Source organism: Salmo salar, chromosome ssa20 (assembly GCF_905237065.1).
Source record: "Salmo salar chromosome ssa20, Ssal_v3.1, whole genome shotgun sequence".
NCBI classification, from domain to species: Eukaryota; Metazoa; Chordata; class Actinopteri; order Salmoniformes; family Salmonidae; genus Salmo; species Salmo salar.
This window is the reverse complement of record NC_059461.1, coordinates 51,095,047-51,122,921: the sequence shown is the minus strand read 5'-3', so window position 1 is coordinate 51,122,921 and position 27,875 is coordinate 51,095,047. Positions and strand designations below refer to the sequence as shown.

Sequence of the window (27,875 nt, the reverse complement as noted above, 5' to 3'; positions counted from 1 at the left end):
ATGGGGATGTCCACGTCACCCAGAGATATGTCCATGATGTAGAGATGCACCTAGCGGACTGAAACTTCATTGTTGTAGGCATAATTCAGCTAGTGCTATCTAGACTTGCACTGGCAAACAAACCATTACATTAGCTACCTAAATGTGAAGTAATAGAAGATGTTGACTTAAATTGAAAACATGCAGGATACCTCATTTGAACCTCATATGAACGCAGCAAGAGACTAGACCACCATGGCTCATTAGATAAACAGATTCACTTTCCCACTGTATATGAGAACCTGATTGGAATCCAAATATCCCTGCTAAGGATGCAATAGAGCTGCACATTACTGTGCAGGAGATGTAATGTGTCAAAAATATAGGTGAAAATCAGTGGTGTAAAGTACTAAAGTTAACATAGTGTTACGTACAGGATCTCAAACCGAAAAAGATTTCATGAAGTTGCCCTCCCTGCGTAAGTAAAGAATTATAGTGGATTTTTTCGATTGGTCCACATTTTACCAGGAACGCCTTTGTCTTTTTTGGAGTTTTATGATACTATCATTGGCCAGTTGACACATGGGTGTGGCTGTGTACTAATTTTGTAGAAGTGTATTGAATGGTTTCATATCAGCGTTTTTATAGACGATATCCCAAATTACCTGTAATAATTGATGGACATGGATTACACAGCAACCCAAAGTGGGTTCACACAGTGTAAGTTACGTATGTTGATCAAAGTATTGGTAAGATGTCTTGCTTTTTGACCTAGAAATCTAGCTAACGTATGCTAGCTAGTTAACCGGCATGCTAATAGCTAGCTAGTAAGCTAACCCACTCCATGTCTGCTCTTCAAACCAAAACTAACCTAACTACCTGGCAAATGTAGCTAGCCAACTAGTTTTTTTGTCATATCTTGTGTCTTATCAATCATAACAGCAAACGTATTGCTAATATAGCTAGCTGACACCATATTGCACAAGACTAAGTTAGCTAGCTTGCTCGTGGTTAGCCACATTAGATAATATCACCAGATAGGTTTTCATATTCTATGAAGACAGAGAACCTGAAACATGTCTGATCAGTTTCGGGCTACATTATTCAGGTTTACGTTAGAAGGTCGCGCTATTCGCTCTCTAGATTTACGTTTTCTTTTATCAAGCCTTTACGTACTGCCCGCATTGCTTCTAAATTTGGTCATGGGACTGTGCCTCTGGTTATGTTAGCTAACGTTAGGTTCTTGTTGGTCTCCGCCCAGTGTCCAATCAGAATTTGTTCCCAAGACAGCTACAGTAGCCACCTTCAGAAAGTATTCATACATTACATTTTTAGTAATTTAGCACCCTTTGACTTCTTCCACATTTTGTGTTACATCCTGAATTATCTATCTATATATATATATATATATATCTCACTCTCTACCACTCTACCGGTCAAAGGTTTTCATGAAGGCAAAGGGTGGCTATTTATATTTTGATTTGTTTAACACTTTTTTGGGTCACTACATGATTCCATATGTGTTATTTCATAGTTTTTATGTCTTCACTATTATTCTACAATGTAGAAAATAGTAAAAATAAAGACAAACCCTTGAATGAGTAGGTGTTCTAAAACATTTGACCGGTACTGTATATATATTGCACTGAGATACAGTGCCTTAGAAAGCTGCGCCACTCCGGAAATGAAATACAGAAATATTTCATTTACATTAAGTATTCACACCCCTGAGTCAATACTTTGTAAAAGCACCTTTGTCGGTGATTACAGCTATGAGTCTTATGGGGTAAATCTTTAAGAGCTTTTCACATATGGATTGTACAATATTTGCCCATTATTGTTTTTTAAATTCTTCAAGCTCTGTCAAGTTGCTTGTTGATTATAGCTAGACAGACATTTTCAAGTCTTGCCATAGATTTTCAAGTCGATTTAAGTCAAAACTGTAACTAGGCCACTCAGGAACATTCAATGTTGTCTTGGTAAGCATCTCCAGTGTAGGTTTGGCCTTGTGTTTTAGGTTATTGTCCTGCTGAAAGGTGAATTTGTCTCCAAGTGTTTGTTGGAAAGCAGACTAAACCAGGTTTTCCTCTGGGATTTTGACTGTGCTTATAGCTATATTCTGTTACTTTTTAATATTTTTTTCCTTCATTTTTTACCCTGCTTTTTTCTCCCCAATTTCCATCTTGTCTCATCGCTGCAACTCCCCAACGGTCTCAGGAGAGGCAAAGGTGGAGTCATGCGTCCTTCGAAATATTACCCACCTAACCGCGCTCCGTAACACCCGCCAGCTTAACCCGGAAGCCAGTCGCACCAATGTGTTGGAGGAAACACCGTTCAACCGGTGACTGGTGTCAGCTTGCAGGCACCCGGCCCGCCACAAGGAGTCGCTAGGGCACGATTAGCCAAGTAAAGCCCCCACGGCCAAACCCTCCCCTAACCCAGACGCCGCTGGGACAATTGTGCGGCGTCCTATGGGACTCCTGGCCACGGCCGGTTGTGGCACTTCCCAGAAATGAACCCGGGTCTGTAATAACACCTCTAGCACTGTGATACAGTGCCTTAGACCGCTGCTCCACTCGGGAGGCCCCATATTCCATTGCTTTTAATCCCCAAAAACTCCCTAGTTCTTGCCGATGACAAGCATACCAATAACATGATGCAGCCACCACCATGCTTGAAAATATGAAGAATGGTACTCAGTTATGTGTTGTGTTGGATTTGCCCCAAACATAACATCTTGTATTCAGGCCAAAAAGCTCATTTTTCTTTGCAACATTTTTTTGTAGTATTACTTAAGTGGCTTGTTGTCAACAGGATGCATGTTTTGAAATATTTTATTCTGTACAGGCTTCCTTTTACACTGTCATTTAGATTAGTATTGTGGATTAAATACATTGTTTTTGGTCCATCCTCAGTTTTCTCATATCATACCCATTAAGCCCTATAACTGTTTTAAAATCACCATCGGCCTCATGGTGAAATCCCTGAGCAGTTTCCTTCCTCTCCGGCAACTGAGTTAGGAAGGACGCCTTTATCTTTGTAGTGACTGGGTGTATTGATACACCATCCGAAGCCTAATTCATGACTTCACCATGATCAAATGGATATTCAGCATCTGCTTTTGTTATTTTTACACATCTACCAATTAGTGCCCATTTTTTTACGAGGCATTGAAAACCTCCCTGGTCTTTGTGGTTATATCTGTGCTTGAAATTCACTACTAGATTAAGGAACCTGATATATGTGTTGGGTACAGAGATGGGATAGTTATTCAAAAAAATCATGTTAACCACTATTAGTGGTCCATGCATTTTATGTGATTTGTTAAGCACATTTTACTCCTGGACTTATTTAGGCTTGCCATAATGAAGGTGTTGAATGCTTATTGACTCTAGGCATTTCAGCTTTTTTATAAATGTCTACAAACTAAATTTCACTTTGACATTATTAGGTAATGTGTGTAGATCAGTGACACAAAATCACTATTTAATAAATGTTTTATTCAGGCTGTAACACAACCAAAATGTGGGAAAAGTAAAGGGGTGTGGATACTTTCTGAAGGCAATGTACTTGCTAAAATAACTGGCACCACTGTGGTAAGCCCAACAATGGCCTACTACTGGGTGTCCCAATTTGGCAGCATCTTGTGCAATTGAACTTGGGATTTGTAGGACCTGGTGGCTGACTTCCTGGACGGCTCCATAATAAGCCTAGGTAGTACTATTGACTGAGTTGGTGATTCATTCTGCTCAATAATAGTATATATAGGAAGTTGTTTGATGCAATGGAAATGAATTGGCATAGACTATGCTCTATGATAGAGCCCCCAATCTCTCAAAAATCCAAGGTAGCCATGAGCCAGGGGGGTCGGTCAGGCTCACTTGGGCCGACACTCAGTGATTATTTATTTTTAAGTTCTATGTCTCTATAGTTGGAAAATGTGTGAGAGCAGCGCAGCAATGGTAGCCTTCTGTGTGTTATCACTCTCTTTCATCACTCCATTCAATTTTCCCATATACAGTAAGTTGTTGTTCACTTATACCCTTTAATCATATATCATTGGAAAGCATAGATTCACAGCTATCCATCAGACATATTTTCGGGAATGTTCAGGCCAACATAACTTTGACCTCTAGGGTACATTTTAGAATTGTCTGTATAAATAAATGGCTTTAAAAAGGAAACCCTCATACAGTTTAAACTTTGTTTGACAAGTGGTTCTGAAAGGTCATGAAATTACCTTTCAAATTATATACAATATAACCAACCTTTTTAAAAGCACCAGCTATAACTAGTTTTGTATATTGTGCCATTGGCATTAGAATGTTGGAAGCATAGACATAACATTCCACATAATGGGGCAGCTGCGTTTTTCGATTGTAACTTTGGTGATAAAGGCACCAAATTGCACACACACAGCTAGAACATGGGTTTAACAATATTTGTAGATACAGGTCCATCACAGAATTCACGCATTAAACCCACAGAAGCCTTTTTCCAATATGACCGCCAAACAACTCAATGAGGTCATATTGGACAACTTCGCATGAAATATAATTGTAGTATGCCCAATTTTTATTTATTTATAGTGATGCAGAATACACAACCACATGAGCCAGTGTGCTAGATGCAGTATATAAAGATGTTCGATTATTCACAGAATTGTGGTAAGAATGTGCCTAAAAAGCTGTCTGAATTGCTGATTTCTGAAGATGTTATTTGCAATATTTCATCTTCAAACATGTAATTAGCCATGGATGTGAGTTGATTAAAATGATATACAATGTTATCCAAGTACAGGGATCATCATCTAGATTTTCTTGAGCGGATGGTCGGGGCCGGAACATAATTTTTATTTTACTAGGCAAGTCGGTTAAGAACAAATTCTTATTTTCAATGATGGAACAGTGGGTTAACTGCCTTGTTCAGGGGCAAAACGACAGATTTTTACCTTGTCAGCTCAGGGATTTGATCTTGCAACCTTTCAGTAACAAGTCCAACGCTCTAACCACTAGGCTACCTGCCACCCCCAAGTACAAATAGGTGAAAATGTATTGGCATTCCTATGGAATTTTACATTGTAATGTAGGCTATGCAGCAAGTTTCTAGTAGTCTGTTTAATGAATAACAGTTAATAGGATAGCATTGTATATCATTTTAATCAGCTCACATCCATGACTATTCACATGTAGCCTACATATACATTTTGACATGTTTGAACATGAAATATTACAATTATTGATGATAACATCTTCAGAAATCGGAGATTCAGAAGCCTTTTTTTGGCACATTCAGGTTTCGACCAAAATAGTCTCATTTGCGACCGTTTGAGTTAGCAGTGCAACACTTTTTTATTGGTCGCAAGGGTGCCAGTGATAAAAAGGTACCTGGTCATGTTAGTTTTTGGTTCACAATTGGCTTTTTTAATCATCATGGCAATTTGCAGTTGACCAAAAATAAACCAACTTTCTGAAGTGGCAGCAACAGCATGGGAATGCCCGTCTGTGTGTGTCAGGGTCGACATACAGAGATTTGGAAATCCTCCGGGCCAGTCAATCATCCCCGTCAGTAGCCCGCTAACCCCACGTTAACCTAATGCATACATTTTGGAGGGATACATTTTTTTCTATAGGCTATTACATCAATTTAATATAAAATGTAGGTCCTTAATTATCATTTAAGGCCTTGAAAGTCATTGAATTTGACTTGCGAATGTCTGAATGAACCCTGTATAGGCTAAATTAAAGATAAAATTAACCTCTAGTGAAATTATGCACGCATCATTGGCTTTCCTGTCAGATCTTAACCCGGGACAGTATTTTTCTTTTCAGTGTGCCACTGGCACATTTACCTGAATGTCGAGCCCTGCTGTGTGCAGTGCGCGTAGGGCCTATATGTCTACCACTTTGTGTAGCTGTTAGCAATGCTTATGATAGCCTAACCGTTTTCGGATAGATGGAAAAGCAAATAAAAGGTCATTAAAAATGCCTGGCAGACCTAAATATTTGCATCAATCCAGTGGCCATTTGTTTTGAAAACTCCCATCACATGTGCGCTACAGAAACACGGCTAGCCAAACACAACTGGCTGGCGCGCACCTGAATTAAAAAGTGACTACACAAAAAATATAATTTTCTAAACAATTGTCCTCTAATGTGTTTAAGCATTGTTGTGGACTTAGAACATCCAATTTTGTTGTTTTTCTGTTAAAAAAAAAGTGTGCTTTTTCAGACCGAAAAAAAAATAAACTACGGGAAATGACAATCCTCCCCACTTTTTTTGTTTTTTGTTTGCCATGGTATCATTTTGGTATCCGGTATAGTTTTCAAATTCTGCCCTCTAGAGGATTTTGCAGAAAAGAACACATAGCACTTTGAAATCTGCAATAAATACACATTTCAAAAACGTTTAGAAAGTTTATTAATCCTTGCTAGCAATACGGTTTTGGAAACCTTTGGAACTTAACTTTCATATAAGAGATAAAGAATCTTTCAAATATTATACACTTACTGTGCACAGTTTAGCAAAGTTGCACCCGGGTGTTTTCGCACACCGCCTCGGCTACGACACATTCTCTCACATTTCCATTCGACAATTCCATTTCACATGTTCACATTTCCTTTCCTAAACTGTGTACAGCAAGTGTATCTTTTGAATTTGAACAATTATTTTCTCGCTTATATGAAAGTTAAGTTCCAACTGTTTCCAAAACCATATCGCAAGTGAGCTGTATTTGAGCTTAGACAGAGCATTTGGGCAGCGTCGGAGCGCCGGGCCATTTCACTCACAAGGCAAAATGGGACGTGGATTGGCTACACTGTAGTGGAATGGAATTGGAGTCATGAGAAGGGCTAAGAGCACCATGGTAAACTTACTGATTTTGTAAAGGATAGGAAACAATAGGCCTACCCATGAAAATAGGTCAGAAATAGAAATACAGATATTAAGAGATGTGCTTCTGCTGAATAACAAACATTGTATTTAGGCTTTTTTTGACACAGTAGACTAGAGCTGGACGATATCACTATAAATTGACTCAATTGTCAAGATAATATTGAATTGAATGATAACTTTGACATTAGTGTGCACCGGTTACTTTTTTATATGACCCTTTGAAACTACTACTTCTAATGTTGTACCATTTGCCCAGTTAGCAATAGTCCATATTAGCAGACTTATTTCATTAAACGTCACAAAGCTAATTATCATTATTATCGATATCAGTAAAATGTCCTCGATAAATCCTTGGTTTGGTTAAGTATCGCTAATTTTCGGTTTATCCACCCAGCTCTACTGTAGACCACAAGTGAAGATCTATAAATGTGTCTTAGTGTGTCCTTGTTTGAAAGTTTTATTGTTTTATTGGTCCATTTTGGTCCATTTTGAAAGAGCCTACTTGTTCTGGCTGACTTCGAGCCAGATAGCTCTCTTTGAGAAGGAGGTTCCTAATCGCAAGGGATCTTGTTGTTAAGTATTAATAATACGATTAGTCTACAGTGCAGGCCAATGAATGTCTGTGAAAGAAGGACAAAGCATAAATTGATAGGAAGAGGCTGGGCCCTCAGGGGATAAAACACACCCAGAAATGATGACTGAGAGCAGGGTTTATCTTACACATGGAGTGAAGAGACCCCATTATTGGCACGGTCTGATTCGGCCACGCTATTTGTTGCTATGTGTCAATGTGCACTGCATAGCCCCTTCTTTTGCAGCAAAAAAATGTTGGTCCTTCAAATGCATTGGAAGATTGACGTTTTGTCACCTTACAACTTCACATAACATCACAGCTATTAACGATGCATGCATGTGTTGCGCAGTACTTGCAGTCTGTATCCCCCACTCCACTGATCAGAATGTGGTTTCATCCTCCTCTTGTGTAATAGATCCCAAATTGAGGATGAGGAACACGTCAAAGGACAGGACAGATCCCAGCCAGCTGTTTGACGACACCAGCGCAGCGCCAGGGGTGGAGCCCGCTGGGTTCCCGGGCCAGGGTGTTGGGGCGATGGGCTACCCCGGCCAGACCCTCCTCTCAGACCCCATGTCCAACTTGGCCATGGCGTACGGAAGCAGCCTGGCCAGCCAGGGCAAAGACTTGGTAGACAAAAATGTAAGACTCATGGTACTGATGGTAAATAGTTGTGGTACCAGTTAGTAAGTTGCAACATGAGGGCCATTAAGAAGGGATAAATCGTCTTGGTTTTGCTCCGTTTACTCTACAGCTGGATCGTTTCCTCCCCATCTCCAAATTGAAGTATTACTTTGCTGTGGACACAGTTTACGTGGGCAAGAAACTCGGACTGCTAGTCTTCCCCTACATGCACCAGGTACCATCTGGTCACCATCTGTTCATATTGCTTGTGTCCATGTCCAGACTCCGAGCTACCAAGCTGATACTGAACTTACGCACGAGGATGACACTCATTGAATGGGTGACTAAAGAAGATGTATGTTTTTGTTTTAGAACTGGGAAGTGAGCTACCAACAGGACACCCCAGTGGCTCCACGCTTTGATATCAACGCTCCTGACTTGTACATTCCAGGTAAAGGAGATTTGGTCAGGTCTACCACCCTGACTGAACTAAACTAATAAGACCCGCAACTAGCCTATTTATTTATTTTTTTTTATATATTTTTGCAGCAATGGGTTTCATCACGTACATCCTGGTTTCTGGGTTAGCACTTGGAACACAAAACAGGTAAAGGTGGTCCACTTCCACTCACTTCTTTGCACCTTTCTTCCCAGTTTTCTGTATAAATAGTATCCTGAAACTTGTATCTACCCTAACCTCAACCTCCCGTCTGTCTCTAGGTTTACCCCTGAGATCCTGGGCATGCAGGCCAGCTCGGCCCTGGTGTGGCTCATCATGGAGGTGCTGGCTATCCTCCTCAGTCTCTACCTGGTCACAGTCAACACAGACCTCACCACCATCGACCTTGTGGCCTTCTCCGGATACAAATATGTTGGGTACGGATGGTCTCTTGCTCTCTGACATGATTAGTATGACTTTGTGGTTCTGGATTTTCCTGTCTTTCAACTTTGATGTCATCTGATTTAAAACAAAAAAAAAGTTGTATAGACATGATGACACATCAACTATTCGGATGAATTGTGAAGGATTCCCTTCTGTGTGCAGGATGATTGTAGGGGTCGTGGCAGGTTTACTATTTGGTCGAATGGGGTATTACCTAACGCTGCTATGGTGCTGTATATCCATCTTCATCTTCATGGTGAGTAGCAGGAAGAGCTAACTTTAGAATCTAATTTACTCCACCCAATGTCCCCTGCCAGTGCCTTGACTACTGCACTCAGGTTGACAAGCTACGTTTTTGCTCCCTCTCTCTTGGTCCTCTCTTCAGATCCGCACGTTGAGACTAAAGCTCCTGTCTGAGGCAGCAGCCCAAGGCGTGTTGGTCCACGGGGCCAGGAACCAGCTGAGGATGTACCTGACCATGTCCATCGCAGCCGCCCAGCCCATATTCATGTACTGGTTGACCTATCACCTGGTCGGGTAAAACCACGGGCTGACCAGGAGTGTTTCATCTGACAAGACACTACCTCTCTATGGAAAGATAAGACTGTTCACTGACCATCACATCTCCCAACCATTCGCTGCGGATGTGCGGGACACTTGCACAGATAAATAAAAACACACAAATGTCATTGTGGAATCAGCATTGCCAAGTCTCACAGCACAACTGTAACAGTAGGGTTGACTTGTCTTTTTGTATAGTTTTTTATGTAATTGTCTAAAAATAATAATTGACTGGCTTGTCATGTTTTGTATACTGTAATTTAGTCAATTATGTTTTCTAAGCATTTGTGAACATATGGTTGTATATTAGCAATCTAGCTTGGGTCCTCAATCTCAAAAGCTTTGACTGAGCCAAGGATGGAAGCACAGTTAAGGCAAATGTATAGCCTACGTAAGTATGCAACGCAATTAGCTACGCAAAATGGCTGTCCTGCAGAATTGCATTGCAGAATTTGCAGCCTAAAATTTGTAACGTGTCACAACTACGCAGGGAAGCCATTTTGCATGACTAATTGCGTTCTTGCGTTACACACTTACGTTGACTGAAAGGCTTTAGCATAATTTGCCTGCGCCGTCCAGTGAACACAAAATAAGCACTCTCAATGTCCTTATTCATAGGATGATGTATTTAAACAGATTTGTGGATGTGTTGTTTGTAAATAGAAAAAAAAATGTTGTACATGTCTGACGTCTTGGTGAGACAAACTGAAGCCCAAATAAAGGCTTTCTATCATGTAACAAAGTCATTAAGTAATCTTAAATTACAGCTGATGCTTTTTTTAAATAAGCTTGACAAAAAAGCATGAGCATATGACACTAATTGATATTCATGTTTCAAACTGGAAAAGGGAACATGAAAAAATATACAAAGGTTTAGATGTTATAATTACTAACTTCCATTTGAAATGTAGGCTTAATTACTAGAAATATCATGCTAAAATGGTGTTGCGTTGCCATGCTTCAATTGCTTCTATGAATAATTGATATACAGAAACGTAATAACATGGATCCTCTTATGCTCTACAACCTGATAAATAAACTGAAGCTGGAGTACACTTAAAAAATATATATATATATTTAACTGTTATGAAGCTGAATATGTCTCATGTCCAATATCACTAACACACACTCAAACTTTGATTTTCATTGATCCAACAAATTTTCCCAACAGGAAATAAGCTATAATGGTCTATGGTTAGGTTGTATCTATGTAAGATTAACACCTTAGCCCTTTTCCCTCTCTGCCCCAAGTTAGGATGATATGATAAATCCTGCTTATCTTGACATTAGCAGATGTATTTGACAGATGTTCCTGTCAATCTTGATCCAACACTCGGAGGGTCGGCATTCCAAACCAGATGCATCATACTCTGTCACATGGCACATTCAGATAACAGAAGCCATGATTTACACCTTGCATTAACATGTGGTTGTCATCATGGACTGCTATCTGATCAAGATTTGTTGTCTACATATGGTAATAAAATGTGTATTTTATCTGCCACTGCGTCCGCATTGTGCACAGATGCCATGGTCCATCCCTGTATGCAAATGAATGCAACCTGACTTGGACCTTCCGTTATGACACAAGCTGTATAAATTGACAGAAAACCGCACCATTTTAGTTTTACACACATCCTTACAGCCTACTTTTGTTATCTAACGATTTAAGGCCGTAATAGGCTATAGTCCCGAAAACCTCGACCTGTCCACAGCCATATAAATAAACATTACCGCACAAACGAGCTGAATATCTGGATGTATGTACAAAATACAATTCTTTCACAGTATAAATATAAATGATATGTAGGCCTTAATGCACACAGTAAAAACTGAAACAAGTTGAGTTCCAGAGTAGGCTACAAAGTGCATCTCAGAATGGCACAACGCATTATCGAAACAGTTACGGACAGGGTTGTTTTTTACCATGGATGTTGTCTTTATATTATTGTAATCTTGTATTGTAAATCACATTTAGTATGGGTGTAAACAACACCAAATGAAAAAAAGTGAATACAAACATGGTTGAGTTTCCTCCAAATAATTGATCTGTGATAAATCGCTAACGTAACCTGAATATGATAACCTATCGCAAGACGGGTGGTCAAATTATGAAAATGCTTGGATAAAAGCGGCAATCAATAAAATGAGCACGCATGTAAAGCAAATGGCTTCATAAAGGAATAGAATGTAAATCTAAGTAGCATAAATAGTCCTTTGTATCGAAACCTAGATTATATTGGACAGTGGCCTCGTTCACGCTTACAGAAAGCTATGCGCCGTCTGCACTTCATTGATAGCTGGAAAATGCTCAAAGATTCACAGAATATTACACGATAGAATATAATAAAATTGAAAAGGATTACATTATAATACCAATGTATTATTTTCATACCTGATAGGCCTATAGCAACTGAAATAGACTATTCACCACCTACCCGCCGTTCATTCTGGCTTGATTTAAAGGTACAGGTGGAAAATTAGGCCTACAGATTATACCTTTCCATATACAGTTGAAGTCAGAAGTTCACATACACCTTAGCCAAATACATTTAAACTCAGTTTTTCACAATTCCTGACATTTAATCCAAGTAAACATTCCCTGTCTCAGGTCAGTTAGGATCACCACTTTATTTTAAGAATGTGAAATATCAGAATAATAGTAGAGAGAATGATTTATTTCAGCTTTTATTTCTTTCATCACATTCCCAGTGGGTCAGAAGTTTACATGCTACCAAATACTAATTGCGTGTATTCCCTTTAAATTGGTTAACTTGGGTCAAATGTTTCGGGTAGTCTTCCACAAGCTTCCCACAATAAGTTGTGTGAATTTTGGCCCATTCCTCCTGACAGAGCTGGAGTAACTGAGTCAGGTGTGTAGGCCTCCTTGCTCGCACACGCTTTTTCAGTTCTGCTCACAAATGTTCTATAGGATTGCGGTCAGGCCTTTGTGATGGCCACTCCTTGACTTTGTTGTCCTTTGTCCATTTTGCCACAACTTTGGAAGTATGCTTGGGGTCATTGTCCGGTCATTGCCCATTTGCGACCAAGCTTTAACTTCCTGACTGATGTCTTGAGATGTTGCTTCAATATATCCACATCATTTTCCTACCTCATGATGCCATCTGTTTTGTGAAGTGCACCAGACCCTCCTGCAGCAAAACACCCCCACAACATGATGCTGCCACCCCCGTGCTTCACTGTTGGGATGGTGTTCTTCGGCTTGCAAGCGTCCCCTTTTTTCCTCCAAACATAACGATGTTCATTATGGCCAAACAGTTCAATTTTTTTTTCATCAGACCAGAGGACATTTCTCCAAAAAGTACCATCTTTGTCCCCATGTGCAGTTGCGAACCGTAGTCTGTTTTTTTATGGCGTTTCTGGAGCAGTGGCTTCTTCCTTGCTGAGCGGCTTTTCAAGTTATGTGGATATAGGTCTCGTGTTACTGTGGATATAGATACTTTTGTACCCGTTTCCTCCAGCATCTTCACAAGGCCCTTTGCTGTTGTTCTGGGATTGATTTGCGCCAAAGTTTATTCATCTCTAGGAGAAAGAACGCGTCTCCTTCCTGAGCAGAATGACAGCTTTGTGGTCCCATGGTGTTTATACTTGCATACTATTGTTGTACAGATGAACGTGGTACCTTCAATTTATTTTCTGAGGTCTTGGCTGATTTCTTTTGATTTTCCCATGATGTCTAGCAAAGACACACTGAGTTAGGCCTTGAAATACATCCACAGGTACACCTCCAATTGACTCAAATTATGTCAATTAGCCTATCAGAAGCTTCTAAAGCCATGACATCATTTTCTGGAATTTTCCAAGCTGTTTAAAGGCACAGTCAACCTAGTGTATGTGAACTTCTGACCCACTGGAATTGTGGTACAGTGAATTATAAGTGAAATAATCCGTCTGGAAACAATTGTTGGAAAAAGTACTTGTGTCATGCACAAAGTATATGTCCTAACAGACTTGCCAAAACTACAGTTTGTTAACAAGAAATTTGTGGAGTGTTTGAAAAACAAGTTTTAATGACTCCAACCTACATGTACGTAATCTTCCAACTTCAACTGTACTTGTCAGGCGCTGCGCTTTTCTGCTGCGACCCAAACATTGTCATTGGAGTATTATTGTTTCGTATATATTGTATTTTTTGGCATTGTGTTATATTTAATAATAATCTGTGATTGCAAATTGGTGTACAAATTAATCTATGAATGAGAGAAACTAATCAAATCTACTCCTACAACTAAATGGGTTTTTGACCATGTTCAGAGAGACTAATCTACATATGTCAGGGGATCTCCGTATAAAAATATTATTTGGTATTATGTTTACTTTGCTATTCAACCACTAAATTCAAGGTGTAAAATGAGATCAGTTATGCCTCATAAAGATGGCTGTAGGTAGTCTGATTAGGTAGTGACATTATGGAACAAAAACAGAGTGTGGTTTTACTTCTCTGAAAAATATTATTCTCTACATGTCTGTCTACAGAAACTCTCCGTAGACAACCAAAGATAATTTATCCATCTGCTTTGATTCATGTTTTTTCTTTCAGAGTCCTCGATAGGTTTCTAAAACGACAAGTGGTGCCAAGTATTGCAAGACAATGTATCTCCAGATTCACAGTTAAGAGCATGTTCTCCCAAGCCCCTGAATGATATTACATGTACATATAATATTTATATTGCCGTTTCCTTAATAATGAAATGCAAGCTTAAAAGAACATCACTGCAATTTTCTTACAAGAGAAAATGTGATCTAAAAACTCATACAGTCTAAATTATTCATTATGGTTATATATAATTTAGAACAACATCACCTGGGAAAATAATTTGATGGTGATTATTTATATGAAGAAACTGTGAATCTGCTGAATCATGTCTGTAACAACAGAGATTTTGTTTTTCAGTTATACGCCGTGATCCATTGCATTCAATGCTGTGTTAAACAAATGTGATAACCTTTGATAACCCATTATTTTACAGCCCAGTATTTACCATAGTTAGATAGCTAATCACCATTTGAACAAGTTGTTTCTAAGAACTGCATAATAATTACACGTTGGTTATATTTGAGATTCACTGACACAAGTGTCACTATGTACCATTTGGTACCAAGTAGTTAGCAATTGTGATAAATTATTTGAGGTAAGTACCAGAAAGGAGTTTCTCATAATGTACAAGTTTTGTCTAACTTGTTTATTACCAACAAGATAGACAAAACATCACATCAAAAATATTGAGTAAGGTAAGTCACAGCAGGTGTCTGAATATTTTCCATTCAACATCTCATGCATCTGACAAATGTGACACCAGTACAACTGCCTTGTGCAGCTTCATGACTAGATTAAAGCATTTTCTTATTCACAATAGCATTATTTTTCTTTCCTGATAAGAAGCACACCCTATGATGGTACATTTTTCTGTGGTGAATGGCGTATCTTAAGAAATGTCTAATTGCTACCAGTCACGTTCCACAATGAGGTTTGGACTATTTCTCACTCAAAATATCATGCAATGAATCCGTTTTAAACAACGATTCTGCTTAAATCACCTAAATGAAGAACTCAACTGAAGAGAAACAATGATTAGATGTAGAGTTTAGACAGTCCCTCATTCCTGACCAAATCGCTGATCTTCAGCTTGGCGTTCTTCCACCGGAGGATATGATAGAGCCTGCCGAGATGGGTCACCTCTACAGTCCGGACATTCTGCCTCTCCACGCCATGCACTAAGATCTCAAAAAGTCCTGGGGTTGGTGATCAGATTCCCTGTTGTGTAGTGGGACTTGGGGATGGGCTCTCGCAGGACATGCTGGAGGAAATTAACGTTGGGTATGGTGGCCCACTGACAGGTTGTACATACTGCTTTCATCAGTCTCCTCGATGGGGAAAACATTGTTTTCAAAGTAGAAGTTGACCTCGTTTCCGTATATCACCTCCAGTGTGCTCAGGAGCTCCCCCCAGGTGTTGTTGTCCACACAAACGATGATCTCATCTGAGTCATGGAGGAGGAGATACTTGGTCTGGTACATGTTACTGTACACACAATCGTTGAGCGCAAGAATCTGGCCATATTAGTGCAGGTTACTGGGCGACTCGGAGGCGAGCCAGCTGGAAGACACCTTGATATGGGTATCGGGAACTACTTCCACCAGACCCACGTTGTCTTCGTAGTAACACAACACCTCCTCTATGTCAAGGCTTGACAGGGAAGCCGGACACTCTTGGTACCTTGTTTAAGATGGGGACAATGGTGATGGTGGAGATGAGACGGATGATCATGTTATGGGTCCGGTACTCAAAGAAAGCATTCAGTACAAATGTTTTGGACCCGTGGATTGGGATGAAGAGGTCAGTGCTCAAATTTGGACCGCAGGTGTCAGTTGCCCAGTCTCTCCTACTAAACAATTGCTCTACAGACCATTCCTGAGTAGTAAAAATCACACACCACATGGTGAACAGAGTCAAACCCAGGGATGTCATATTATTATTATTTGTCATGGTTATGAGGGTCTGATGAGGGTCTCTCTGAAGAAAGCTGTAGACCACACATGGCCGTACCATCTCTCCATTTTCCTGCAAATACTCCTATGTTGATGTCCAGGGTCAGAAAGCAGTATGCAAACAACATATTTGGAGGCAATCTGACTTTGGTACATCTATATTTGTACTTCAAAATGAATTATATACACTGAGCCTAGAAAACATTAGGAACTCCTTCCTAATATTCAGAGAGACACCCTGTTTTGCTGTCAGAACAGCCTCAATTCGTTGGTGCATGGATGCTTGCACTTATTCACTCCAATGCTTCCCACATTTGTGTCAAGTTGGCTGGATGTCCTTTGGGAGGTGGACCATTCTTGATACACACAGGAAACTGTTGTGCTTGAAAAACCTACACTCAACAGCCCACACTCAAATCGGTGCGCCTAGCAGCTACTACCATACCCCATTCACTTAAATATGTTGTCTTGCCCATTCAACCTCTGAATGGCACACTTACACAATCAATGTCTCAATTGTCTCAAGGGTTAAAAATCCTTCTTTAACCTGTCTCCACCCCTTCATATACACTGATTGAAGTGGATTTAGCAGGTGACATCAATAAAGGATAATAGCTTTCACCTGGATTCACCTGGTCAGTCTATGTCATAGAAAGAGCCTAATGTCATGGAATGTTACTAATGTTTTGTACAGTCAGTGTATATTTCCAATATGTTAAAATTATGAATTGAATCATATCTCCACATGTTACCAGTGCCTGTCCACAGTCTGTCAGTCATTTGGACAAAACACCAGTGGATGATGATGCTAAGCACCATGCAATGACGTCCCTCGTGTTACAATAAGCGAGAACCCCTCACATAGCCTCTCAACTACCTCCCTCTCTATCGGTGGTGTATTATGCTCCGCTTGCTATATTAGCAGCAAAACTCTCAAGCTAATTCTGCAATTTTTTAGGACTTCAGATGCAGCAGGTACCAAACTGTCGACATAGTGCAAGAGGCGTTGGTCCAGAATGAGCTGCTCCTGTGACAGGCAACGCTGCGGTATACACAAACACTGCCCATCTTTGATTGCAGAAGAGTGTGTACTGTGACGTTAAACACAGCTCGGGGGTTCACAATGATCTTAAAGTTGTTGGGGTTGTTGGGCTCCCGATATACATGCCCCATAATATTGACCCCTGGGATCCCTTGCCAGTCTGTCCAAGTGGATTGGTCACTCTGTTTTACTGTGGAGGGGAACACATTGTTTTCAAACTGCCGTATGCCATCTCAAGCTGTGGCAGGAGTTCACCCCAGCTGTCCATGCTGAGTGGCATGATGAGCTCATCAATGTCCTGTAAGGCCACGTAGCGGCTCTGGTACATGTAGAGATAGATGCAGTCGTTCAGTGCAGGGATCTGCCCATAGTAGTGCAGGTCTCCCGGGGAATAGGACCGTTGCCACCCCTTGGACAGGTTGAGGTATGAGGTCACAGGCCAGTCGATGACCTCGACGAAGTCTCTCTCCACAGCTGTTCCTGTAGATTGCCACCCGCTGCACGCCCAACAGTCGACACATCTCCAGGGTCTGCACCATCTGCAGGACGTTATCAAAGTCAAACAATGGTGAGATGCAGACAGTGAACTCATAGGGGAAGAACTCGTTCCAGGCCCTCAGGTTCAAGACTGGTATGAAAGTCTTGAATGGAAAGAGCTATTTGGTTGGGGACTTCGCATCTATGAGGGACTGGGCACATGATGTCAGCTGTGCCGTAATCAAATTTATAGTGGTCAGAGTGGATGCTGTAAACAGCTAATGAGTTGTATTTTTGTCCATCGCAGCAGAAGAGGCACTGAAAGACTGCCTTCTCCGGTTGGCCACTTCGGTACTCAAAGTATGCTTATACCATGAATGTATGTGTGCCGCCAATGGCCACTAGGGGGTCTTTCTTCACTGTTGAGCTGCACACCGGTTGGTGGGAGGCTGTGGTTGTCAATCTTCCAGGCCTGGTTGAGTTGACAGTTGATTTGAAGGGGATTTAGAGAAGGAGTCTCAACTTTATCTTGTCTATCTTGAACCTGCCTGACTTCTTCACAAAACTCCTCCCGAACCCCTACCCTGAAAAGAAAAACCAGGTGTAAGGACTGGGAAACATAATAACATAACATTTTATGATACACCACTGGCTTTGACATTTATCACGAAAATGTAATGTGGGGAAATGATGTTCACGAAATGCATGTTAGAGGAGTTTCAAACAAGTACATGAACACTCATTATTCAAGATTGTTTAGTCTTGTGTAAGCAGCCACAATGTCTCAATGCAACATTTACACTGAGTATACCAAACATTAGGAACACCTAACATTGAGTTACAACCCCCCCATTTTGCCCTCAGAGTAGCCTCAATTAGTCGGGGCATGGACTCTACAAGGTGTCGACAGCAATCCACAGGAATGCTGGCCCATGTTGACTCCAATGCTTCCCACAGTTGTGTCATGTTGGCTGGATGTCCTTTGGGTGATGGACCATTCTTGATACACACGATTGACTGTTGAGGGTGAAAAACACAGCAGCACTGCAGTTCTTAATGCCGTCTATATACCACCACAAACCGATGCTGGCACTAAGACTGCACTCAACGAGCTGTATAAGACTATAATCAAACAAGCAAATGCTCATCCAGAAGCGGCACTCCTAGTGGCCGGGGACTTTAATGCAGGCAAACTTCAAACCATTTTACCTCATTTCTATCAGCGTGTCACGTGCAACCAGAGGGAAAAAAAACTCTAGACCACATTTACTCCACACACAGAGACGCTTACAAAGTTGTCCCTCGCCCTCCATTTGGCAATCTGTTCATAATTCTATCCTCCTGATTCCTGCTTACAAGCAAAAACTAAAGCAGGAAGTACCAGTGACTCGCTAAATACAGAAGTGGTCAGATGATGTGGATGCTACGCTACAGGACTGTTTTGCTAGCACAGACTGGTATATGTTCCGGGATTCATCCAATGGCATTAAAGAGTATACCACCTCAGTCACCGGCTTCATCAATAAGTGCATCGACAACGTCATCCCCACAGTGACCATACGTACATTTCCCAACCAGAAGCCATGGATAACAAGCAACACCCACACCGAGCTAAAGGCTAGAGCTTCCGCTTTCAAGGAAAGGGACACTTATCCGGACGCTTATAATAAATCCCGCTATGCCCTCAGACGAACCATCAAACAGGCAAAGCATCAATACAGGACTAATATTGAATCCTACTACACCGGCTCTGAATCTCGTTGGATGTGGCAGGGCTTGAAAACAATTACGGACTACAAAGGGAAACATAGCCGCGAGCTGCCAAGTGACACGAGCCTACCAGATGAGCTAAATTACTTCTATGCTCGCTTTTACTTCTATGCTCGCTTTGAGGCAAGCAACACTGAATCATGCGAGACACACCAGCTGTTCCAGACGACTGTGTGATCACGCTCTCCGTAGCCGATGTGTGCAAGACCTTTAACCTTTTCACACGTACCAACACATGGGTGTGATCATTCTACAGCGGTCCCTGTAACGTACGATCAAACCGGTGTGATTAGAACGCTTATCTAGAACGGCCAGTTTCGAATGACGCAACAATCAGCATTTGAGCTGGCCACACTGTTTTTTCACAAACATTTTGCACAAACACAGTCCTTACAAAGTTATGTCCAAAAAGTGAGCAGTTTATTTTTGGATGCAATGTTCAGACATTCACAGAAGTATCTACAGCATAACACAACCATCCAAACTAGAAAAATGTAGGCTACATTTGTCCTAGCGCTAACTGAGGAATGATTGATGTAACACAAGCGGTCATTTTTATAACTCTCGGCTGACATAAACTACAATATGAATTACTTCACGGGTGAGCTCACCATTGATCAAAATAATTGAGTAAAACACTCTGACGATGGGTCGTTTCTGCGCACTACCTTGCTTTTCTTCCCACAGAAACTAAAGACAAGAGAAGACAAGATGAGTTTGGTCTGTTTATAGTATGCATGTTGAAGGGGGTGTGTTGTCTACCATCGTTCACATCCAACCATTCACTTCCTGAAGTTCTCAATAAAATTAGCGAACCCTTACTCACCTCATTTTGTTATAACATCTTTGGTCCGACAGACGATTACGTTAAATCCAGAATGCATTTTATGTCAACAAACATGTCTTCACACACACACACAACTGGAATTAGCTTGGCTCATCATAATCAGTACAGCCTTCAAAAAAGTATTTTACACACATAATATATGCCCATTACAATTTATTAAAAAATAAGAATGTGTGATTTGTCACCGGCACTTGAAAACATGTGAATAAAACAGTAAATATTTAAATAATTACCACACAAAACATTTTCTGATAGTGATTTATTGATACAAGTGGCACGTGCCGGCAGTCAATCAACCGCTCACTCCCACACGGAGCCATTCAGTATTGTTGTTTAAGTATGTAGCTAGTAAGCCAAGCTGTATCATTAGCAATGTCTTTCAAAATGAGACAAATCACAAATGCAAAAATTCTGGAGATTTAAAAAAATTCTGACAATGAGTCTGAGTATGAAAGTCAGAAATCATATTCTGACAGTGACAGTGAGGAGCTGCCCCCCAACCTTGTAGCCATTGAGAACCCTGAATCGTAAGACATCTTGTCTACTGACAAAGTCCAAGGTCCCTTTGAAGATGCTGGTGGTGATGGAGGCAGACTGACAGTGGATGAAGTACAGGAGTTCTGTGGTAGCTGGAAGGCTGCCAGCCATTTCACCCCTCCTGGCCCTGCGGTTTGCTTTGATGAGTCCCAGTCTGTAGTGCAAAGCCCCTTGCCATTCCCATCTGAGGCAGAGTGCTTCAAGGTGTTTCTGACAGAGGAGCTGGTGGGAGACATAGTAGAGGAGACCAATCGCTATGCCTTGGAGCTACAGGAGAAGAGAGAGCCAGGAGTGGGGGGAATTTGCTAAATGGGTGACAACCACAATTAGAGAACTGTATGCCTTCCTGGTGACAGTCCTTCTCATGGGGATAGTAAAGAACTCCCTAAGAGAATACTGGAGCACAGATCCTATGTTTGCAACTCCCTTCTTTGCCACCCTCTTTTCCCAAATGCTGCGATGCCTGCATTTCGTCAACATTGCTACTGCCATCCTAAATGACCCGTTATATAAAATAAAAAATGTTCTTACGAGCCTGACATCAGCATTTAGTCGGGTCTTTGTGCCATACAACGACCTATGCATTGAGAAGTCCCTGATGTTATGGAAAGGTAGGCTGGTGTTCCGTCAATATATTCCCTCCAAAAGGCACAGGGTTGGGGTCATGTAACTGAGAGTCGGGAAGCAAGTTCAGGGAGTGAGTGTTTAAATAAATAAACACGTAACACAAACAACGCACCGACATGAAAACAGAGTCAATAACACCTGAGGAAAGAACCAAGGGGAGTGAAAGGTATAGGGAAGATAATCAAGGAGGTGATGGAGTCCAGGTGAGAGTCATAAGGCGCAGGTGCGCGAGACGATGGTGACAGGTGTGCAGGATAATCAGCAGCCTGATGACCTAAAGGCCGGAGAGGGAGTAAACGTGACAGGTCAAGTTCTTTGTCATGTGAAGACAGGATTTGTCCAGGACATTATAGTTTACACACGGTACACCACTGACATCCAACATTATGAGGGGCTTGGGGTGTCCGGTTCTGTGGTGATGACAATGCTGGCTCCTCATCTCAGTGTAACAAAGTGAAAATGTAGAGTTTCCATCAACCTCGCGCGCAATGTACAGTCGTGGCCAAAAGTTTTGAGAATGACACAAATATTAATTTTCACAAAGTTTGCTGCTTCAGTGTCTTTCGATATTTTTGACAGATGTTACTATGGAATACTGAAGTATAATAAAATAAAATGACTTAACCCCAGTCCTCAGCAGTCCAATCCCTGTACCTTTTGCAGAATATCAGTCTGTCCCTGATGTTTTTTCTGGAGAGAAGTGGCTTCTTTGCTGCCCTTCTTGACACCAGGCCATCCTCCAAAAGTCTTTGCCTCACTGTGCGTGCAGATGCACTCACACCTGCCTGCTACCATTCCTGAGCAAGCTCTATACTGGTGGTTCCCCGATCCCGCAGCTGAATCAACTTTAGGAGACGGTCCTGGCGTTTGCTGGACATTCTTGGGGGCCCTGAAGCCTTCTTCACAACAATTGAACCGCTCTCCTTGAAGTTCTTGATGATCCAATAAATTGTTTATTTAGGTGCAATCTTACTGGCAGCAATATCCTTGCCTGTGAAGCCCTTTTTGTGCAAAGCAATGATGATGGTACATGTTTCCTTGCAGGTAACCATGGTTGACAGAGGAAGAACAATGATTCCAAGCACCACCCTCCTTTTGAAGCTTCCAGTCTGTTATTCGAACTTAATCAGCATGACAGAGTGATCTCCAGCCTTGTCCTCGTCAACACTCACACCTGTGTTAAGGAGAGAATCACTGACATGATGTCAGCTGGTCCTTTTGTGGCAGGGCTTTTGTGCAATTCATCTGATCACTCTTCATAACATGGAGTATATTTAAATTGCCATCATACAAACATGAGGAAGCAGACTTTGTGAAAATTATCAAAGAACGCCGCAGTTCGCAGTAGAGTAGTAAGTGAAACCATTCACTTCAGGAAAAGGGGTGATATAAATAAAGTTTCCTTTCATTTTGTGGTACTGAATTCATAAAAATATTTGCTGCCATTGTAGTAAGGTTGGTAATACGAGAGGTCTTCGGACGAGGCTATGGACGCCTCCGGGTCCTCGTTGATAGGACAAGAGTGTAATGGAGAAACCGAGTCAATGGGAGATTCTGAAAGCGAGCAGGAATCTAGAACTAGTGACTCTGGTCACAAGGAGCATTCCGAATTTCAGAGCAATTGTGACAGAGACCCAGAAAGGAGACCCTTGCCACTCTGAGGATGATAGATTGCAACACTTGGCTGATGAAATAGAAACGTCCTCCAAAAGCAGTATAAGGGTGAGTGACTTTGCCCCAAGTGATCAAATTCATACAAGCAAATCGACCACCCAGAATAGTATCAGGGTCTGTGAAGTTGGCCCAAGTGAGCAGGCCCGAAGCAGCAGACTATCTCCCCTAAAATACATTGTTATGGACAAGTCCCACGATACAGTCAATTCACAAAGCTCTAAGAATAATTTAGTGGGTAGTGTGACACGTACAAGGTACGGAAGGGTTGTTAGACCAGTAAAGAGACTCATTGAAGCCATGAAAATGCTTGTCAGAGAACCTGACATTTCAGAGCCCATAGCAACACTCCTAAATGTCCTGTTGAAAGTCTTGGATATCAGTGATACAGAGTATTAAGTAGACTATGTGTATTCAGTGTTGAGTGCAAGTGACAGTTTAGGTTAGACAGAAAGGGTGAAGGTGATGTGTAAAAGACACGTTATTACTTTGTACAATGTTTTGTACAGTCCTATGGATAGCCCATGGCTAAGGTTTACCATTCAGGTATTTCTTTAACAGGTTTAAAGTGCCGGCCCTAGTAATGTCTTTAAGGTCTGTATGGGTTGATGGAATTCTGCAGGGGTGAGCATAAAGTGAAAATGTAGAGTTTATCGACCTTAGCGCGCAATGTAGATATCAAAGAACGCTGCAGTTCGCGGTAGAGTAGTAGGTGAAACCATTCAATACAGGAAAAGGGGTGATGTAAATAAAGTTTCCTTTCATTTTGTGGTACTGAATTCATAAAAATATTTGCTGCCATTGTAGGAAGGTGGTAAAAGGAGAGGTCTTCCGACTTACCATTTTTGTATTATTTTCTTTGAAAGAACAACTAGTGGGTTTTGAGTGCTTCTCCCCTATTTGGGAAGTTGGTCTGCCTGCTCCTCAGTCTGAGAGAGATGTTCTGAGAGTAGGTTCGTGTTTCCTTCCTCTGTATATAAAAACTGTTTAAAACTGTACTGTATAACATAATAGTGTTTTTGGAAAACTGGTTAATATATCCTGAAGTCAATAGCGAATGTGGCTATGTATATATTTAATTTGCAGTTAATGTATTGAAGACCTATTTCAGCAAGTTAACCAAGTTTTTGCTGGCTTAGCTAGCCATGTTCATGATGAGCTAACTAGCACCGTTGGTCACTGCACTACAATGTCACGCTAGCTATTGCCATCAGGTGATTTGCTAGCAGGTGACTTATTGAAATATTAAGTGAATGTGTATTTTCTTACTACCTTAAACGGTTTATATAAAAGGGTTGTACTTGTGCTCTGTATTTGTAGATTAATATCACTTCACATTGAAGGTATGTATCACTACTGTTGCTCCTATCTAAAATATATATTGTGGGCTACCTAACCAGTGAACGTGTGGCTGTGACCGTCCTGTCAATGCCTGTCATCACTGTTTGACATCTTTTACTGCAAGTATGCTTTTCTGTATTTTTGTTATTTTCTGAACACAACGCATGTATACTATACAATCACTATGTAGATTGAGTCTGAGAGAGATATTCTGAGAGCAGTGAACGTGTGGCTGTGACCGTCCTGTCAATGCCTGTCATCGCTGTTTGATATCTTTTACTGCAGATAAAAACCAAGTCAACCTGAAGTGCGGGTGTCCATGTGCCTTTCTTCTGGGGGGCTATGTAAAGTTGGTTACATCAGCAAAGGACACACTTTGTATGTGGACAATTGGTACAGCAGTCCCACACTCTTCCAGCACAGGGGCCTGTAGCACAGTCAGGTCGAACAGGAAGGGGATGCCGGCATTCGGATGCAGGAAGATACAGAGAGGGGAGGTGGAGTTCAAGGAGAACGGTCAACAGCTGGCAGTAAAGTGGCATGACAAATGAGACGTCCATGTCCTCTCCACTGTCCATAGAGCAACCATGTCGGCCACAGGGAAGGTGGACCAACTGACGGGAGAGAGAAAAATCAAACCAGACTAACTAACAGGTGAGATGATTACTGTAATTGGAAGTACAATTCGCATACAGTTCCATTATGCAATGATAGTGACAATATTTCACCCACCTCCCCACTGCCTCATTATCCTCTCCCTTCCATCATCCTCCCCACTCCCTCATAGATAAAGTAATTACCTACCAAAAGTACAGAGAGAACCTCATGAGAGAGCTGCTGGAGGAGCACCACACCCATCGGCGCCCATCCACTGGGGGTCATCCTGCTGCGGACAATCCCCTAAGCCTCACAGCACGGCATTTTCCCTGCAAAGTCCCTCAAACTGCTGCTCAAGGTAGTCGCACACAGAGGCACTGCAAAGTCTGCCTGTCTGGCACCAGGAGAAGAAAGCAGAGGAAGTTGACAAAATACATGTGTTTAGCTTGTGATACACCTTTTATGTATTTCACCATGCTTTGGGGAGTATCATATGCTCAAGCAATATTGAGCATATCTGCAGCAATTAGTGACTGACTGACCTGAAAGGTGACTTGACAGGTGACCTTCCATGATACTATGTCTTTAGAGGTGGGGTTGGAAATGCAGTTGTTCAGTCACTGCATGAATATGAAATACGGGTTATGCAATAAAATTGACGATTTACATATTGACCTATGTGTTTTCATCCAGTAAAACTGTTAAGGAGTGTACGGTAGCATACAAAAGCTGGCCTCAATCTGCAGCTCGAAAGATGTCTAGTTATGATATTGGCAAATACGGTTTGTGGTTTCTGAAAGTACAGAATAAAGAGGAATTATTAGTAATTAGAATACAATAAGGATATAGCAATAAAACAATATTACAAAGAAGTAACATAATAAAAACTTTATATTGCATTGACAAAATCACAAATTTGAGTTATAACAGTAAGAAACAGTAACTTTTGAGCTCCACAAGGGGGCAAGGCAGGGCAGAACAGAGCTATGCTAATAGGCCAAATGAAAACAAACCATGGTCATATCTTTTTTATTTTATTTAACTAGGCAAGTCATTTAACAATAAATTATTATTTACAATGGCGGCCTACACCAGCCAAACTCGGAAGACGCTAGGCCAATTGTGCGCTGCCCTATGGGACTCCAAATCATGGCCCGGTTGTGATACAGCCTGGATTCGAACCAGGGTGTCTGTAGTGACGCCTATAGCACTGAGATGCAGTGCCGTAGACCGCTGTGCCACTTGGGAGTCATAAGGCCAGGGTAGCTTCAAAATACAACACAAGCTAATACTTCTCTGATGCAATTAGCATTGTTTTACAGAGCTAAAATAATTATGTAGCTAGCTACATAAGCACGATTGAATATAACACCATAAAGGTTTTGACATGAGTAACGTTACATCGCATGTCCGTGGTTATAAGGAATATACACACATATATTATGCTCCATACACACAGTAAGCTACAGTAGAAACGACATACAGAAAGTATTATAACGTAATAAGGCACTTTGATAGAAATGCACAGATTTCCAAAGTTGTTATTAGTAATGAAAACAACAATGACTGCGATGCGGGCAACAGATGGAAAATGTGAACAGATCCTGTTCTGACGGGAAATGCGCAAATGTCTGCAGACTTGAACTGAACAAACAATTGGGAAGTGCTTGGGGAATTTTGTCCGGGTCAGAAATGTTTAAAAAAATGTATTGTCTGCAAAAGTAAAAAGGACTCAATTTTATGTGAACGAATGAGGAGGCGGAACACACCTCAATTCAAACTGTTCTTAGAAAATAAAACTTGTTAGAAAACAATTTGAAATTGACAAGTTGAAACAGCCTATAAATAAAAACAGGCTGCAGTGCGGATTAAATGTACTGTTGCGTAACAATCACATTCTGGAATGGAGAGAACATTCTATCACGTGCATAAAAAAACTCACGCTGGGGCGACTGTTATAGATATTTGGAACTCACGTATGAAAAGGTTAAATAGGTCAACATTCACAAAGCTGCGGGGCCAGACGGAATACCAGGACGTGTACTCAAAGCATGCGTGGACCAACTGGCAAGTGTCTTCACTGACATTTTGAACCTCTTCCCGGCCGAGTCTGTAATACCTACATGTTTCAAACAGACCACCATAGTCCCTGTGCCCAAGATAGCGAAGGTAACCTGCCTAAATGATTACTGCCTCGTAGCACTCACGTCGGTAGCCATGAAGTACTTTGAAAGGCTGGTCATGGCTCACATCAACACTTTTATGCCAGAAACCCTAGACCCACTCCAATTTGCATACCGCCCCAACAGATCCACAGATGACGCAATCTCTTTTGCACTCCTCACTGCCCTTTTCCACCTGGACAAAAGGAACACCTACGTGAGAATGCTATTCATTGACTACAGCTCAGCATTCAACACCATAGTGTACTCAAATCTCATCACTAAGCCTAGGACCCTGGGACTAACACCTCCCTCTGCAACTGGATCCTGGACTTCCTGACAGGCGCCCACAGGTGGTAAGGGTAGGCAACAACACGTCCGCCACGCTGATCCTCAACACTGGGGCCCCTCAAGGGTGCGTGCTTAGTCCCCTCCTGTACTCCCTGTTCACCCATGACTGTGTGGCCAAGCACGACTCCAACACCATCATTAAGTTTGCTGACGATACAGTGGTAGGCCTGATCACCGACAGCAATGAGACAGCCTATAGGGAGGAGGTCAGAGACCTGGCAGTGTGGTGCCAGGACAACAACCTCTTCTTCAATGTGAGCTGATCGTGGACTATAGGAAAAGGAGGGCCGAACATCGACGGGGCTGAAGTGGAGCGGATCGACAGTCAAGTTCCTTGGTGTCCACATCACCAACAAACTATCACGGTCCAAACACACCAAGACAGTTGTGAAGAGGGCACGACAACACCTTTCCCCCTCAGGAGACTG

The 27,875-nt window shown here is 41.5% G+C and overlaps 1 protein-coding gene and 1 long non-coding RNA gene across 4 annotated transcripts; both read left to right on the top strand.

Moving 5' to 3' along the window:
* Nucleotides 1–398: 398 nt before the first annotated feature.
* On the top strand, nucleotides 399–11,017 carry LOC106580731 (protein YIF1B). Of its 2 annotated transcripts, none has more exons than XM_014162074.2 (8): nucleotides 399–699; nucleotides 7,863–8,089; nucleotides 8,202–8,306; nucleotides 8,444–8,522; nucleotides 8,621–8,678; nucleotides 8,792–8,947; nucleotides 9,117–9,210; nucleotides 9,340–11,017. In XM_014162074.2, exons 1-8 carry the CDS (start codon nucleotides 657–659, stop codon nucleotides 9,493–9,495), a joined length of 918 nt encoding a protein of 305 aa, XP_014017549.2. In that variant the 5' UTR covers nucleotides 399–656; the 3' UTR covers nucleotides 9,496–11,017. The 2 variants fall into 2 exon arrangements, with proteins under 2 accessions (XP_014017549.2, XP_014017551.2); XM_014162076.2 differs by having other exon boundaries at nucleotides 538–728.
* A 12,804-nt stretch (nucleotides 11,018–23,821) lies between these two features.
* Nucleotides 23,822–25,608, top strand: LOC106580730 (uncharacterized). Of its 2 annotated transcripts, none has more exons than XR_001322954.2 (3): nucleotides 23,822–23,945; nucleotides 24,317–24,991; nucleotides 25,125–25,608. It is a non-coding gene; the product is annotated as an uncharacterized lncRNA (long non-coding RNA). The 2 variants fall into 2 exon arrangements; XR_001322953.2 differs by having other exon boundaries at nucleotides 23,833–23,949.
* Nucleotides 25,609–27,875: the final 2,267 nt, after the last annotated feature.

Excerpts from the sequence above, each read along its gene's own strand:
- LOC106580731 (XM_014162074.2), top strand. The coding sequence starts at position 657 with ATGGACATGGATTACACAGCAACCCAAAGTGGGTTCACACAGT. Across the intron at positions 8,090-8,201 it reads AAGACTTGGTAGACAAAAAT|CTGGATCGTTTCCTCCCCAT; the intron begins GTAAGACTCATG and ends TTTACTCTACAG. Across the intron at positions 9,211-9,339 it reads TATCCATCTTCATCTTCATG|ATCCGCACGTTGAGACTAAA; the intron begins GTGAGTAGCAGG and ends TCCTCTCTTCAG.